At 41.2% G+C, this 17,522-nt stretch overlaps 1 protein-coding gene across 2 annotated transcripts in view; it reads left to right on the forward strand.

Annotated features, from left to right (window-relative positions):
* Positions 1-17,522, forward strand: part of AFF4 (ALF transcription elongation factor 4) — a 93,691-nt gene that overhangs the window by 50,400 nt on the left and 25,769 nt on the right. For both annotated transcript variants that reach the window (XM_075010025.1, XM_075010024.1), the window contains 5 exons: positions 4,328-4,364; positions 7,046-7,094; positions 14,751-14,771; positions 15,330-15,384; positions 17,465-17,502. In XM_075010025.1, coding sequence (XP_074866126.1) covers positions 4,328-4,364; positions 7,046-7,094; positions 14,751-14,771; positions 15,330-15,384; positions 17,465-17,502 — 200 coding nt within the window. The remainder of the gene's footprint in view (positions 1-4,327; positions 4,365-7,045; positions 7,095-14,750; positions 14,772-15,329; positions 15,385-17,464; positions 17,503-17,522) is intronic.

Raw genomic sequence — 17,522 nt, forward strand, 5'->3', positions numbered from 1 at the left:
AAAGACCCAACTTAGCGGGTCTTTGTCTACAGGTACTAATATGGTTATCTAAAATGCTCTGGCCTGGTCTCATAACAATTCATGGAAATCACCTATGCATATCTAATATCAATACATATCGATGAAGTCCCTTACTCCCTGAAGATGTCAGAATGGCGGGCACCTGCTTGTCTTTGTGCTTGGGCCTCCCAAACTAGGGTCAACCCTATATCTATCTTTACCCTTTGAGTTGTATGTATTTGGTGCTGTCCAGCGAGATGAGAATTTACCAACTGTTGTACAATTCCTAGATATTCTTCCTGATGCAAATCCAGAAATTAGTCTTACTATTTCATTCTTTTCCCTTTTGGTGCTTGCTCTGCTTATCAGTGTAATGACATCTAAAAATCTTGAACACACTGTTTTATCAGACCTTAATTTGGTGAGTCATGCAAAACTGTCAGCCCAGCAGTACTACTTAAAGTCTCTTATTGTTAAGAGAGCTAAGTTAAGTTAGATAATTTTCATGCTTGTATGTAATAACCCCAACATCAACGAAGAAGAAACCTGGTTATGAACTGTCTTTTTCCACCTTGAAAACATGTGCCTATTTGTATGTTGTTTATGAATTTTTTGGCTTGTGAGCATTTGACTTGAGTTCAGTATATGTATTGAATCATTTGTTTGGCATTGAGGAAGAAGCTATGTTAGATTACTTGGCCGTGCTGGCATATAAGAACAAAATGAGAGGTCACATTTTTGGACCTTAATCAGCCTGTGTCGTGTTTTTTTTTTTTTTTTAAACCATCTTGCAAAAAATTCCATTTATGGCTTTTCCTTGTCTTCTGACTTCTAGCCAATTTTCTTTTATTCCATGACCATGCATCTTACATCTGTGACTCTGTTAAATACTTTCTGGAGTCGAAAGCCTGTTATTTCCTATGCCATGTAGCCCCTGTCATTCTTGGCAGGAATATCTTCCAGGAATTCCAACAAATTAGTGAGGCGGCATTTGTTTAGCCAGAAACCATAGTGGAATTTGGAAAACGAAAGAGAACAGTGGTTTACTTTAATCAAGCTGTGCTGACCTAAGAGGGTTTGATCTCTTCAGATATTGTACTACTTTACACAATATGCTGCTAGGTTTCACAGCTTTCTGTCTTGTGTGCCAACACTTGGTATGTCTTGCATGTTGTATTACAAGCTTAGGCACTTTTCAGTGGACTGTGTGCCATCTTAGATTTGTTAGGGCAAGGACTCTCTTTTGTGAATTGTCTGCCATGGTGGTTCCAGATTCCTGGTTAGGCCTCTCGGTATTACCCTAACGCATTTAACAATGGTAAAGAAAGTTGGAATGAAGCTGCATGAAATTGACTTTCTCACATGATTACCTTTTTGATCCTTTGTCATAAGAAATCTGAGTAAAAATTTTGATGGCATTTGGGATCCTAAATGCTTGAGTCACTTCTGAAAATTTTATGTTGTGTCATTTGGCTTGATTCCTCAGATAAGTCCTAAAGTTGTTGCTCCAACCTAAGGATGGCTATCAGATTTCCAAGTCAGACTATTGGTCATGTTTGTATATGTGTGTATAAATAAACACATAATATCACACAGACATCACAAAACTCAAGGGTGTTTTGTACAGGTGAAAGTTGCACAGTTGAGTCTGAGACTAAACTCTATTCTCCACAAAGAAAATAAAAGTTGAACCTCTTTAATCTGGAACTCTCTCGTCTGGCAACATCCGTAATCCTACAGGATTTTAGTTAGCCGGACAACCACTTATCCTGGGTGTAGCCAAGTTTCCCCATGTCCCTTAAAGTTTGTTTCCAGCCACCAGTCCTGGCTCTGTGTTCTGTGCTGTTATTTAGCTGTAATTTACCTGAATGTCTTCGAAGAGCCCAGTAATCAGTGGATGTATTGGTGATATGCTGGACAATATTCACCTCCTATCGTCAAGCAAATTCTCTTATTCGGCACTAGTCGAGGGTGCTGGATGAGAGAGTTTCAACCTTCAGTATAGCAGCATTGTAAACTTCTGCCCTGGAGTACCTCAGCTGTGGCCTAGAGGGTCATTAGGGTTCGTTGTGCTGCTATGTTAGTAATATGGAAAGTGGAATTAAAATGATTGTCCCATTTCAAATAGAACCCAATAGCCCTCAAATGGCAACTACTTTTAGTCACAGCTACTTGAACAAGAGCCAAATTGGTAACTTAGTGGAGTGAAAAGTACTGCATTACCAGTCTCCCCTCTTTGGGCTTTTTATATCTAAGTGGAGACTGCAGTTCACTTCCTGTTTAAACTTCTTCATTGCTCCTGTCCTGACTAGTCTGTCTGTTACTCCCAATAGATTGATAGGGTTGCCTTCCTTTCCATAGTTTCTCATTTGTCCCTTCCTAAGTAGTCCCACAGGCAATGATAGTGCGGGAAATAACTTTGTAGCTATAAGCTTGCAGTTTTGCTTGTCTGAGTTTCTTAAAGTTAAATGCGTTCAAAACAAAATAGATTAATTGGAAGATGACTAGGGATTTAAAACACAATGTATCTTAATCAAAGTGCACCTCAAGGGAATACCATGGTCTGACTTAAAAACATTGATGCCAATGGATAATTTATGCAGATATTGTTCTATAGCAGTTTCCCGAACTTTATATAGTTGGGACCCAGTTTTTTCAGTACTGTTTTGTGTGGCCCCAAAATATAAATACATAAAAAAAATTGAAAAACAAGTAAATTTTCACTGTTTAGTATTTATTCACAATAATAATAGTACCTAGATGCTAATTTGTATATTTCCTAAGGACTGTTTTTCCCAACTGCTGCCTCCCTCCTCCCCCCCCCCCCCCCCCCCCCCGGCGCAAGGACTGGTACTGGACCGTGGATGACACTTCGGGAAACGCTGTTCTATAGTATTCACAATGTGTGCGTAGGAAGAAACAGCTGTAAATTGGAAAGTGAAGAAAGTAACTATCAATGCTGTTGAAATTAGGCAGCATAATAGATTCCCACGATCCTGTCTTCTCTTTTGGATGATAACCTGCCATTTTTGCCCGTTAACTTCTTTTGTCCGTGAAAGCAAAAGAAAACCCATTATCAGATAGTTGTAGTGACATTTGATATGTTACTGTGAAGTGTAAAAATCCGTTGTTGCTCTAACATTTTGCATATTTCAAAAGTTTATCTGGTAATTTTTTGTTGGAGCTGGGAAGATGGCACAAAAATAATACTTTGGATTAATTTTGTTACTCCTTTCTTTGATTAAAGAAGGTATTTTTAAAATAAGAAATCTTTGGGATGATGGGGAGTCTTCAGCAGAACACTGAACTTTAATACCATTCAGTGGAAAAAAATAAAACTCTCCCTGTGTATTGCTGCTTCAACAACTTACCCATCTGCAATAAAAATTTGAAACGTCATAAAATTACAGACTCTACAACCTACTATTGGTTGATTAATTGATTCCTCTTGGAAACCTAGTAGAAGAATATTTTTGAAGTAAGTCTACTAGATTCAGTTTCCTAAGCTTTGCATTTCAAGCTGAGTCGAGTGTTTTCAGCTAGTTCATGTATTTAGAGCCAAAACTGGATTTCTTTAAAACAAGGTTTTAGTCAGAAACGATGACTATATAAACATAGTGTGTTTTTTGCAGTCTGCTTCCTGTACCTACTCAGATCGGCTTATTTAAGAACTATAAAACAAGCATTTGGGTTTTTAAATTAAATTTAGAAGGATTGACTTTGCAGCACCATGTGTCAGAGGACTGGATTTTCTAGAGCCAGGAATTCTGCTGATGTCAGAGTCAGAATGAGCATGGCTTAATTTTCAAGGCCAGGTTTCCTTATAATTTGGGTATATAATTACATAAGCAAATTAGTCTAAATTGTGAGCACTGTTAAGATAATTGTACATTAATTGAGTTGCATGGATAACTCAGAGGGGCAGAGATGCGGGGAGCAATGGCAGGCCTAATGAAGTTAATCTCTGTTGTAAGACCACATGTTTGGGCTTGGAATGTCTTTTGGAGTTGGGGACCAAATTTCCCATGCTGAGGAACAATTGAGTACCCTCATTCCTGGCTTTGGCTTCACTCTTCTGTTTTCAGAGGGGTATCTGCTTGGTCTGTTAGAGCAAAAACAGGGAGTCCTGTGGCACCATAAAGACTAACTTATGTCCAAATAAATTTTAGTCCTCGAAGTGCCACGGGACACCTTATTACTATTCTCCTTGAGTCCTAATACACTGCAGTCCTTTAAGCAAATACAGGACAGTGTGATTTAGCTTTACTTTCATCATTCGTCAAAACTCCCTTTTGACATAATCTTATGTAATCGTTTATTCCCTTAGGAGTCTCAACAGCCCACTTTTGGTACCGGAGAGCAGAGTGAGTATTCAAAGTCTTTTCTTTCACTTTTAAAAATACCCATAATTTTTTTTCATTTTATGATTAACCATTCCCAATAGTCCTGGGGCTTCTTGACTTTTTAAAATATCTGTATATTCCATACAGGTCACACAGATTTAACCTTCCAAGTTAGCATTTCCACTTTTTTTTTCAAGTTTTACTCTATAAAACAGATAATTGGATTAGTTTTACAAGTCCAGTTATGTGATCAGAAATGTAATGATGAAAATGCATTGTGACTGCTGATTTATAGAGAAAATGCATCACTGTACCCAGTCATGTTACTGCAATTCTCCAAAAGATGTTTTCTCTATAGATCTGATTTGAAAATCATGGTGATAATTGTGTGTGAAAACTCTAACTCTGTTTCTGAAAGCTTGCTGTCCAGCAGGCAGTTTATGTGCCATAAAGTATAAGGTGTTTTTGTATATGAGGACAGTAGTCAGTCTGCACTACAGTACACCTACGAGATACATTCAACCAAGTTGCGTGTGTCTTGGGTTAATGTGACTGCCACCCCTGACAGGAGTGGGAAACCACTCCTGGCAGGGGCACCAGCCTGACTTTTGCCACCCCTGACAGGGCAGGTTTCCTGCTTCTGTCAGGAACGGCAGCCTGACTTCAGAGCTGGGAGTCAGGTTGCCACCCTGACAGGAGCAGTTTTCCAGTCCCTGGAGTGGCAGGGAGCTGGGAGCTAGGTGGCAGCCTGGTGCCCAGCTCCTCTTCACTTGCAGAGCTGGGAAACTAAGCAGGGCAGTAGCCTGCTTACTTTCCTGGCTCCAAGGACTAGAGGGGAGCCAGGAGCCAGGCTGCCTCTGGTTTCCAGCTCCCCTCCACTGGCTGGAGCCAAAAGCTGACCAAGGCTGCTGCACTGGTCAATTTCCCCTCCCTACAAGGGGAGGGGAGCCTGGAGCCAGGCTGCTGCCTGGTTCCTAGCTGCCTGCCACTTGCAGGACACAGGAAACTGACCGCTTGGTCAGTTTCCCGGGTCCTGGCAAGCAGCAAGGAGAGGGGAACCAGGCTGCCCCCTGGCTTCCTGCCACTCTGGGAGCCTGGAAACTGACCAGCCTTGGTGGGCGAACAGTTTGCTGGCTCCTCAAGCCCAGAGGAGCTGGGAACCAGGCTGTAGCCTGGTTTCTGTCTCCCCTTGACTTGCATAAAAATTTGAGTGACATGGGGTCTGCAGAAATGGGGCATTCCATGATAAACTGCTTGGGCATAATTCAAACCAGAGAATGTGGTAATATCAGCAACTCCAGTGTATGACTATGCATAAGCTCACTCTCTACTACCACCTGAGCATTTTTTAGGATTTGAGCAAAAGCAACATTGCTCTCATGGAAATACATCTTTCCTTTACCACGGGAGTTACTGAAGTAGATTAATTACAGGTAGTATACTTGGTGTGTCTCAAACACTGCTACACTTGCATGAGGCTTTTACCAGTCTCCACATACTGAACAGATGTAGTAAGAGCCGAGAGGGGCTTATTCTTGTATATTGACAAGTAGCTTACTTTGAACGCACAATAAAGAGAGGAATTGAGGAAATAAATTTGAACGCTTAATTGGAAAGGTTATGTACTATAGCAATGGGTAGCTTATACATGCTTCATATAGAAATGGGCAGTAAAATGGGGAGAAACCAGTCTGATCAGAAGCTGAGAGTGATTCTCAACTCCTACAAATTTCACTGAAAGCCACATTATGTCCACTTTAATTCTGACTCACGATGAGGTGGTCTAATCAGCCTGCCAGAAGTCAGGAATTTAAAATAATGTACCTAGACTGATCTAAATGGTGACCTCTCCTTATTTGCTGCCACAGAGCAAAGTAGAGATGATGCTGAAGTTAATGTCAAAATGCCCCTACTCACTGAATAACTCTATCTTTGCATGCAGAAAATAGTCCAGTTTTTCTAGAGCAATATTTTTAACTGAAATATAAGAAAAACAATTTGTTCTTTCACAGAATCCAAAATAAATGAAATGTATTACTGTCTTAAAGAAAATAAGTTAAAATATTATCCAGTTTTGTATATGCAGGGTATGTGGACACAGCAAAGAAAAACCCACATCTGGGCTGTGCCTGCTGACATGGGCTGGTGGGGCTTAGTCTCCAGGGCTCTTTCACTGCTGGGTAGACTTCCAGTTTCAGCCTGGAGAGGCAGTCCTGCAAGCTGAGTTGGTTGGAATGAGCCAGCTATGGCTTTTTCTTTGTTGTGTAGACATACCGTCGCTATTCTTGTTCATTCAGTTTCCTGCTGTGCTAGCCTTTACATTTCTGGATATTCTAGTTCAAATTGAGATAAAATATTAGTGAAGTAATGCTATTAATCCCAGTCTAGTTCACATATAACTGCACCAAGCAAATAAAACAGTTCAGCATGATTGGCTCTGTTAAGTGTACCCATAAAGCAGGTGTAAAAAGGGTGTATTCATGTCTGGGTTGAGGTGCATTGATGGAACTGTATGGGAAGTTTGCATAATGCCTACTTGCAGTGTATCTGACATAAATTAGTTTGGCCCTCCCTTCCTCCAGTGCTAAATTCACTCAATTATTCTTGCTTCCAAAGTCATCTAGGATTTTTCTCTTTAAACTTTGGGGGTTCTTATTTTGTTGCTTAGTTATAAGGAGTGTGCCTCTCTATTTTTTTTCCAGAAAGATATAATCCCTCATCAAAAACCTCCAATGGTCATCAATCCAAATCGTAAGTTGATCTTATGAAAGAATTAGAACATCCTTCCCAATATTTCCCAGAGTACTATTGTCTGAAGTGCTTTTGAAGGATTTTATCAGTTTAAGATGGCAATAACCATATCTCCATACCTTACTATGGATTTAGCAGTTCATAGTAGACTTTTAATTCTTGTTGATTACCAGAAAATGGCTAGCAAGCTCATGTGAAAGAACATTTTCCAACATGATAGACATAAACTTTAGGACTAACTGCTGTTCAGAAGGACGTGTTCATATTGCTTTTCCCTTCTCCTTTTTGTTGTGTGCGAGCAAGATATTTTAGATAAGATCTTGTCCTATTAGGGTTGCTTTCTGTTTCAGTACTTTCACAAGAAGTGGGGGGACAAATGGTATGGTAGAGGGACCTTTTAAAAAAAAATTATTGTTACAGGGAAATCCTGGGTTGTGCATTTATGATCTACTTTAAGTTGCTAACCACTACAAAAACGTGTTGGGGAAGCTCTGATTTTCTGTAGTCAGAGGATACATCATGGAATATGCATAAATGTGGGGGCTCTGTCTTCTACTTACTTGAATACCAAACATTTGTTAATCAGATGTTGATACAAATGTGACAAACATATTACAATACATAGAGACCAGATCTTGCACTTCAACTGTCTGCTGCACAACCATTTAAAAAAAACCCTGTAATTAGAAGCACCTTGATTAGCATGTGTTGTTTCTCTTCTCTCACCCCCCACCCTCCATAAATTTGCGTGACTTTATTCTGTTGCTAATAATGAGAAAGATGGGTAGAAATTTGACACATTACTGTAAAACTACTAGTTCCTAGAAAACACAAAGATGTACACCAAAGTAAGTTTGTGGCATCCTGCATATTCTTCCTGAGGACATTTTGCATGGGGGAAAAAAAATTAAAATTCTGTGCACAATATTTTAAAATTCAGCCAATATTGATGCATTGGAGTGGGTTCAGCAGAAGGCAAGGAAAATGTTTAAGGGTCTGGAGTACATGACCTTTGAGGAGAGGCTGAGGGACTTGGATTATTTAGTTTTCAAAAGAGTGAGGGGCGATTTTAGCAGCCTTCAATTTTCTGAAGGGTGGCCCTACAGAGAATGCAGAGAGGCTGTTCTCAGTGACGGATGGCAGAAAAAGGAGCAATGGACTGAACTTACAGAGGGAGAGTTGGATATTAGGAAAAACTGTTTTACCAGAGGGCTGGTGAAGCATTGGAATGCTTTACCTAGACTAGAGAGGTGGTGGAATGTCCATCCCTAGAGGTTTCTAAATCCCAGCTTGACAAAGTCCTGTCTGGGATGATTTAGTTGGGGTTGACCCTGCTTTAGGCAGGGAGCTGGACTAGATGACCTCTTAAGGTCCCTTCCAGCCCTAGGATTCTATGATTCTATGAGTTTTTAAATTTTATTTTGTTAAAATAACACAGCATAATTATGCAGATGAAAATATTTTGGTGCTTTATTTCAATACACCAGTTGTCACATATATCTGTAACAATACAACAAAGAGTCTGGTGGCATCTGGGAGTAAACATTTTATTATGTCATTAGCTTTCATGAGTAATATTCCTGTGTTGGGAAGAACACCGCAGCAGTCCAACACTCTGGCATTTAATTTCAAAAAGGGGAATTACACAAAAGTGAGGAGGTTAGTTAAACAGAATTTAAAAGGTAGAGTAACTAAAGTAAAATCCCTGCAGGCTGTGTGGAAACTTTTCATGGACACCATATTAGAGGCCCAACTTAAATGTATACCCCAAATTAAAAAACACAGTAAGAGACCTAAAAAAGAGCCACTGTGGCTTAACAACCATGTAAAAGAGGCAGTGAGAGATAAAAAGGCATCCTTTAAAAAGTGGAAGTCAAATCCTAGTGAGGAAAATAGAAAGTAACATAAACACTGCCAACTTAAGTGTAAAAATGTAATAAGAAAAGCCAAAAAAGATTTTGAGGAACAGTTAGCCATAACTTCGAAAAACAATAGTAAAATGTTTAAGTACATTAGAAGCAGGAAGCCTGCTAAAAAAGCAGTGGGACCCCTGGATGATAGAGATAGAAAAGGAGCAATCAAGGAAGATGATGCCATTGCAGAGAAACCAAATGATTTCTTTGCTTCAGTCTTCACAGCTGAGGGTATTAAAGGTTCCCAAATCTGAGCCGTCCTTTGTAGGTGACAAATCTGAGGAACCGTCCCAGACTGAAGTGTCAGTAGAAGAGGTTTTGGAACTAATTGATAAGCTAAACAGTAATAAGTCTCCAGGACCAGATGGCATTCACCCAAGGGTTCTGAAAGAACTCAAATGTGAAATTGCAGAGCTATTAATGGTGGTTTGTAACTTATCCTTGAAATCAGCTTCGGTACCCAATGACTGGAAGACAGGTAATATAACACCAATATTTACAAAGGGCTCTAGAGGAGACCCTGGCAATTATAGACCGGCAAGTCTAACGTCAGTACCGGGCAAATTAGTCGAAACAATAGTAAAGAATAAAATTGTCAGACACGTAGAAGAAAATGATTTGTTGGGCAAAAGTCAGCATGGTTTCTGTAGAGGGAAGTCGTGTCTTACTAATCTATTAGAGTTCTTTGAAGGGGTTAACAAACATGCAGACGGGGGATCCAGTGGACATAGTATACTTAGATTTCCAGAAAGCCTTTGACAAGGTCCCTCACCAAAGGCTCTTATGTAAATTAGGTGGTCATGGGATAGGAGGAAAGATCCTTTCATGGATTGGAAACTGGTTAAAAGACAGGAAACAAAGGGTTGGAATAAATGGTAAATTTTCACAATGGAGGGGGGTAACTAGTGGCGTTTCCCAAAGGTCAGTCCTGGGACCAATCCTGTTCAACTTGTTCATCAGTGATCTAGAGAAAGGGGTAAGCAGTGAGGTGGCAACGTTTGCAGATGATACCAAGCCGTTCAGGATAGTCAAAACCAAAGTAGATTGTGAAGAACTTCAAAAAGATCTCAGCACACTTTGTGACTGGGCAGAAAAATGACAAATGAAATTTAGTATGGGTAAGTGTAAGGTAATGCACATTGGGAAAAATAACCCCAATTATACATACAATCTGATGGGGGCAAATTTAGCTAAACAGATCAGGAAAGGGATCTTGGAATTATAGTGGATAGTTCTCTGAAAACATCCACGCAGTGTGCAGCGGCAGTCAGTAAAGCAAATAGGATGTTAGGAATTATTAAAAAAAGGATAGGAAATAAGACAAAGAATATCATACTTCCCCTATATAAAACTATGGTACGCCCACATCTTGAGTACTGCATGCAGATGTGGTCTCCTCACCTCAAAAAAGATATATTGGTGTTAAAAAAAAAAAATTCAGAAAAGGGCAACTAAAATGATTAAGGGTTTGGAACGGGTCCCATATGAGGAGAGCCTAGAGAGACTGGGACTTTTCAGTCTAGAAAAGGGGAGATTGACGGGCGATATGATAGAGGTATATAAAATCATGAATGGTGTGGAGAAAGTGAATACAGAAAAGTTATTTACTTGTTCCCATAATATAAGAACTAGAGGACACCAAATGGAAATTAATGGGTAGTAGGTTCAAAACTAATAAAAGAAAATTTTTCTTCACCCAGTGCACAGTCAACCTGTGGAACTCCTTGCCGGAGGAGGCTGTGAAGGCCAGCACTCTAACAGAGTTTAAAATAGAGCTTGATAAATTTTTGGAGGTTAGGTCCATAAATGGCTATTAGCCAAGGGTAAAGTATGGTGCCCCTAGCCTTTAGTCAAAGGCTGGAGACAGATGGCAGGAGACAAATTGCTTGATCATTGTCTTCGGTTCACCTCTTCTGGGGCACCTGGCACTGGACACTGTCGGCAGACAGGATACTGGGCTGGATGGACCTTTGGTCTGACCCAGTATGGCCATTCTTATGAGTGGTAGTTCACATCATCAGATGCACGAAGGGAAAGAAAGAAACAGATGATAGGGTTACAGAAATGGGAGTATTACATAGAGCTAATTCAGTCAGAGTGGATGTAGATAGGACTATAAGAGTTCAAAGAAGAGCTAGATAAATTAATTGAGGTTACGTCCATAAAAAGACTATTAGACGGGGGGTAAGAATGGTGTCTCTGGCCTCTGTTTGTCAGAGGCTGGAGATGGTTGGCAAGAGACAAGTTGTTTGATCACTGTCTTCGGTGTCTCTGGGGGGGTCACCTGGCACTGGCCACTGTTGGTAGATGGGATGCTGGGCTAGATGGACCTTTGGTCTGACCCAGTAATGACCATTCTTATGTTCTCATAAAGGTGAGAGTACCAAAAGTAGAAAATTACTGATGGTCCAGAGCAGCAGGTTTGCTTCTAATGTACATTTTAAAAGTTGCTATTACTTTTCAATTTTTTGGCTAGCTGTTCTTTTAATATTTTGGCCTTCCTAATTATATTTTTATACTTCATTTGGCAGAGATTAGACTCCTATTTTTCTCGGTAGGATTTAATTTCAACTTAAACAATGCCTTTTTATTTGTCACTGTTTCTTTTACTTCATTGTTAAAACACAGTGGCACTTTTTTTTGTTTTCTTACTATGGTGCTGCCTTTTTTTTAAATAAATTTCGGGCATAAATTTAAAGTGAGCCTCTGTTACGGTGTCTTTGAAAAGTTTCCACGCCGCTTGCGGGGATTTCACTTTTGATTTCTGAAAAAGTGGGTCTGTCCCTTGAAAGCTCATCACCTTGTAAATTATTTTGTTAGTCTTTTAAAGTGCCGCATAACTCCTTTTTCATTTTGTGAAGCTACAGATTCCCATAGCTATTTCTCTGTGACTACTCATTTTTTATAGGTCACTTTTCTGAAATTAAATGTCCATGGTGTTGGGTTGCTGTGGTGTTTTTTCCCACTACCATGATGTGAATTAATGAAATTTAACTATTTCCAAGTGGTTCAGCTGTATTCACTTCCTGGACTAGTTCTTGTTCTCCACTTAGGACTTAACTAAGAATTGCCTCTCCTTATGTGGGTTCCAGATCAGGATGCTGCAAGAGGCAGTCATTTAAGGTGTCAGGAAACTCTGCATTCCATTCTGAGGTCACACATACGCGCACTATATGCGGATAGTTGAAATCCCCCATTACTATTTTGTTTTTTTCTATTTTTATGGTTTCTCTAATCTGCCTTAGCATTTCACAGTCACTGTCACCATCTTGGTAAAAAAGTTGGTAACTCATCCCTACTACTATATCCTTACTGTTAGAGTATGGAATTACTATCCATAGAGATTCTTTGGTACAGTTTGGTTCATTTAAGATTTTCATTTAATTCTACAATTTCTTTCACAGAGTGCCTCCTCATCAGCATGAATTGTTCTTTCCTTCCAATATATTTTGTACCCTGGTATTACTGCATCCCATTGATTATCCTCATTCAGAGATTCTGTGATGCCCCTCAAATTCTGCCTCTTAATCTCTTGTTGTGCCCATCTTTTATTTCTTATCTTTTGACTGGAGTCCATGGCAATACTTTTGGGATAATCCGATAATCCTTAGTTCACTTTAATGATAAGCCTTTTATGTTAATCACCCTACCTCTGTGTATAAACAAACTCCCTGCCACAAAGACTTTGCTGCTTCTGAATTCATCACATTCACACTGAGGCTGTGTTACAGTTAGCATTGCTGGAGTTGCAACGAAGGGTCGTATGGCACCTTATAAACTAACAGAAAAGTGTTGAGCACATAGGCGTAAATATTCATGGCACCTGAGCACCTGGAGCCCATACAACTCACTGCCCATGCTCATGGTAACAAGTGAAACATCGTCAGTCTCTGTTTGGACCCATTCTGATGGTGTCAGATTTGCGTATAAATTCCATCTCAGCACTTTCATGTTGCAACCTGATTTTGAAGGTTTTTTTGTGTTTGTTTTTTGCTTGAAGATGGCAGCTTTCAAGTCTGTAACTGTGCGTGCAGCGAGGTTAAAATATTCTCCCACTGTTTTTTGTATGTTATTCTTAATGTGTGACTCTTATCTATTTACTACGTTGCATAGAGAGAGTCCACTTTGTCCAGTGTACATGGCAGAGTGATATTGCTGGCATATGACAGCATATCACATTACTTGAAGTACAGATGAATGAGCCTTTGGTATATTGCTTATGTGGTTAGGTCCTATGATGATGTCACTAAGGTAGGCCTGTAACAATACGGACATACAAATATTTCCCTGGGAGCAGAGTTAAAGAAGCCCCTATGACAGCCCAGTTCCTGTTTTCTCTGCCATTTCCCACTCCCCCACCCCAGAGCCTAGCAAGGTGGCTGGACACCTATAATCCCTCCCTTACCTACAAGCCCAGTTACAGAGCCCCTCGTTCCCTAGATATATGAATCTCTTCCCCTCCAGAGCCCAGCCATAGGGCTCCCTAACCAAGATACCCACAGGCCATGTCCAGAGGGAGAAACAGGCTGATGCTTGGTCTGAGGCTTGAACAGTTTCCTGTGTGCTCTCCTTCCTCATTGCTAGCTGAGAACTGAATCTGTCGAGAATCATCCTAGCTCCCGCCACTTCCTTTTCTTCCTACTTCTCCCGACCCACAGCAGTAGCTTTTATATATGAGCTGGGCTCTGGCAGGCTGAGCAGCCCCTAGGGACAGCTATCAGCGCTGCAGACCATTTCTGTGGGAGAAGGGACATTTTGTGCGCACACGGTTAATTTTTGTAAAAATTGACATTGTACAGTGGTGCAGAATTCCTTCAGGAATGGTATATGTAATGAAAGTGCACTTATGTTCAGAAAAAATATTTACAAATTGAATGGGGTTTGATAGGATTTTATTACTGTGATAACCATGTTAAATACGGTTGGTTTACAAGTATGCATTTATCTGCCAGTCCTGGAAGGGTGGTGTCCTATATTTGACCTGACTCTGTTCTTGTTTATGCACCATCTCTAATAAATATTCTGCAAACCTAATTTTGCCCTCAGTTATTCCAATTCAATTGCAGTCTTTAATTAGCAGTTTTCACTGTGTGAACAGAAATAGACCCCAATTCTTTCTCCCCAGCATGTGCAGTGTTTACAGTGCTACTAAAAAAAGGAGTAACCTCTCCCACTCCCATCTGAAAAACCTACTTTATCTCTGATGTTATTAGATATGACTTTGAACACAGCCTCTTTACATAGTTACTTTTTAAAAAGATGCTTACCCACACAAAGCTTAAAAGATACTACTGGAAGGGTTACATTTATCCTTTGCTCTTACGCCACTGGAGTTTTCCAACCATGTTATAGTTATAGTTGGGGTGGGTATTTTTGGTGGGTGAAAACTGACCTGTGGGAGAAGTGGAGGAATTTCTGTAACTGGGGAATTGGAGTACATATGTTGACAGTGGCAGGAACACCACCCCACCACTGGATTGACGTGCAGGTGAGAGCTTAAGAGTTGATTACAGTGAGCACATACGGTCTTAAATAAAATGATAGAACAAGATTGCATTTGGTGTAATCAGTAAACTTGCTCTTCTGAGGAGACAAACATTAAATGACATTTTTTGGTGGAAAAAATATGTTGGGGATTAGACTCAAGATGTTGGAATGTTGTTGGGATGTTCATTAAAACAGCTGTACATTGAACTACCTGCGTGGAAAACTTAAGTTTTAACTTTCTCATTTCTTCTTCCAGATCTGAATCAAACCAAACTGAGTAAGTTATTGTTTTTATATGCGTTATAGCTTTTCATTGTGGTTTTTGTTGTTGGGGCTTTTTTTCCTGTAATGAATGTGTCTGTCCAGTATTCAGATGTTACACTCAGATTGTGAAATAGATTTAGCTATGCATACTGAAACATAGCTTTAATGACAGCAGTGAAATAAAACATAGCAGAATTCCAAGCATCACACTCTAGCCTCCTCAATTCTGTTGAAACAATACTCTTGATTATTTGCATGCAGGAAGGCAATCCTATAAATGTGTAGGTTTTTTCCTTTCACACTAAAATGTGACCCAGAACTATCAAATCTTAGTTAAATATAAATACAATGGGCCAAAGGAGCTGAAGTATCATCAGAATTGTTTTTTTTTTTAAATCAGGAAGTCTTATAGCTAAGTATTGAACATGTTACTTTTGAGTTCTGTGTGCAATGCTACCAACTCTGTTAACAAAGGAAAATTCCTTGTAGCATTTTAGATTAGTTTATAGTGTAACACACTTTGGAACTAACTATAGTATGTGAAAAATCCCTCTCTTTTTCTTTCACATAGTATGTTAAAAGATGACTTAAAACTCAGCAGCAGTGAAGACAGTGAAGGCGAACAGGTATGTAGCATAGGTACTAAAATTTTAGAAAGTGCAGCAGAAACAACTGACGCGTTCAATACAGGTTGAACCTCCTCCAGTCTGGCAGCTTTAGGACCCGACTGGTGCTAAATGAGAGAATTTGCCAGACCATGGGAAGTCAATATAGTCTAGCACAGTAGCAATACTTCCAGTGCCTGCTGGGCTCTTTGAAGACATTTAGGGGTTCATTAAAACTAATAATAGCTCAGATCATTGACAACTAGGTAGGACTGGTAGCTGTAAACAAACTTTTTGGGATCACAGGAAACTTAGCCACATCCATGATAAGCAGTCATCTAGCTAACTAAAATCATGACGAATTACAGATGTTGTCAGACTAGAGGTTCAACCTGAAGTAGCGTCTTCTCTCTAGTTGGAAAAATTGATTCTCTTGTTGATATGAATTCTCTTTAATACACACTGTGTATTTGGCAATGATTTTACATAATTAGAAAAATAGCCCTTTCAGGAATCTAGATGGCTGGGCTTGTCTGGACTGCCATTCAGAATTCCAAGTTTGTTTGCTGGTTTTTAATTTCCATTTCCAGATAATTCTCTGGATAAAGCTGAGGAGGCATTTTGCACAATATCAGAGCACACGAGAGAGCATCTTCTGTTGCTTAGCATCAGCCACTTTGGGTATTGAGAAATAACATTGATAAAATTAAGTTGTGACCAGTCCTCATACAGAAAGACAAATGATGAAGGATGATGAGCAGAGTGGAATTGGAACTCTAGAAACCACACTAGGCTGTGTGTGACTCTGGGCAGAAAATAGTACTGTAGACGCCCAGGGCTACGGCAGTGCCTGTAGCTCCGGGCGGGACCGCAGCTACCTCCACTGTCCCGGGATGCCCAAGTTCTGTAGCACCAGCCCAGCCCTCAGTTTAGGGCGGGGCAACAGCCCACAGTTTGTAGCACAAACCCAGCCCTCAGTTCAGGGCGGGGCAGCAGCTCACAAGGGTTGAGGAACAAGCCCAGCAAGGGCTTACCCTGTGAGGGAGGAGGGTAGGGGATTGCAGGCCCTCCCACACCACTGCGACCGGGCCCGGGGCCCTGTGGGTCGCTTACACACGGCCACAGCCGTGGGGATCCAGGCCGCAACACACCGCCATGGGTTCTGGTGCAGTGTTCCCTGGGCCACTTCCTACCTCCACCTCCGTCGGGGGAAGGTCCTAGTCCGTCTGGTCAGGGGGTGCCGTGGGGTCAGCCCCCTCCAAATCATCTACCTTTGGGGGCTCCGGCCAGTCGGTCATCTCCACATCCTTGGGGTAGTCCGGCGGTGGTAGCACAGTGGGTCTGAGGCGATCCTGGGCCTGGGGGCTGGAGGGGTCGGCTGGAACTTTGGGGAAGGCTGCTCCTGGGACCTCGTGGTTGCTAGCCCCTGCCTGTCCATCTGGGCCTGGGGTTTCCTCCAAGGAGGGGGTCCTCCAGCAGTGTGAGGGTCCTGGCAGATCTGGGAAGTCCGGGTAGGTCCCCTGGGGCATCTGGATCCATAGCTGTCTGGGCTGGGCTGGGCCGCTGGGTGCTTGCTCCTCCCGACCGGTCGGGGGGCAGCAGGTTCTCTGCCCCTGGCATCTGGGAGCCCGCGAAGGCACTCCCTCCCTGCCTGGAGGCCCAGGCTTTAATGGGTCCTGCACTCTGCCCTTGGCCCTTCTGGCTCTAGGCCCTGCCCTTTGAGGGGTGGGCCACTGGTGTTCTGGCTCCGGGCCCGCCCACCAGGGCTTCTGCGCAGCCTCCTTTGCCTCTGAGTCAGCAGGAGGCCACAGTGGCTCACTACAAGCACTTAAACTTTGCCACTTGTTTGCTGGGTGAACTTGGGCAAATAATATAATTTGTTGCTCTCTCTCTCTCAGGAGATATGCCATTTTAAAATACTGCAGTGTGCTGAGATGATAAGGCCATACATGTGAAGTATGTTTACATTGTTGGTGTTGAGGAATGAGTATTAAAGCTTTACTTTTGATGATATCCCCATATGCAGTACAAAATGAATAGGTGTAATTTATGGATCCTGCTTCCTCATCTTGGTTTCTTTTTTTTTTCCCCCCAATTACAGGATTCTGATAAGATAGTGCCCAGAAGTACACCTGGAAGGTAGGCCTTCATAGCTGTTT

This window comes from Carettochelys insculpta, chromosome 15 (assembly GCF_033958435.1).
Source record: "Carettochelys insculpta isolate YL-2023 chromosome 15, ASM3395843v1, whole genome shotgun sequence".
Taxonomy (NCBI): Eukaryota; Metazoa; Chordata; order Testudines; family Carettochelyidae; genus Carettochelys; species Carettochelys insculpta.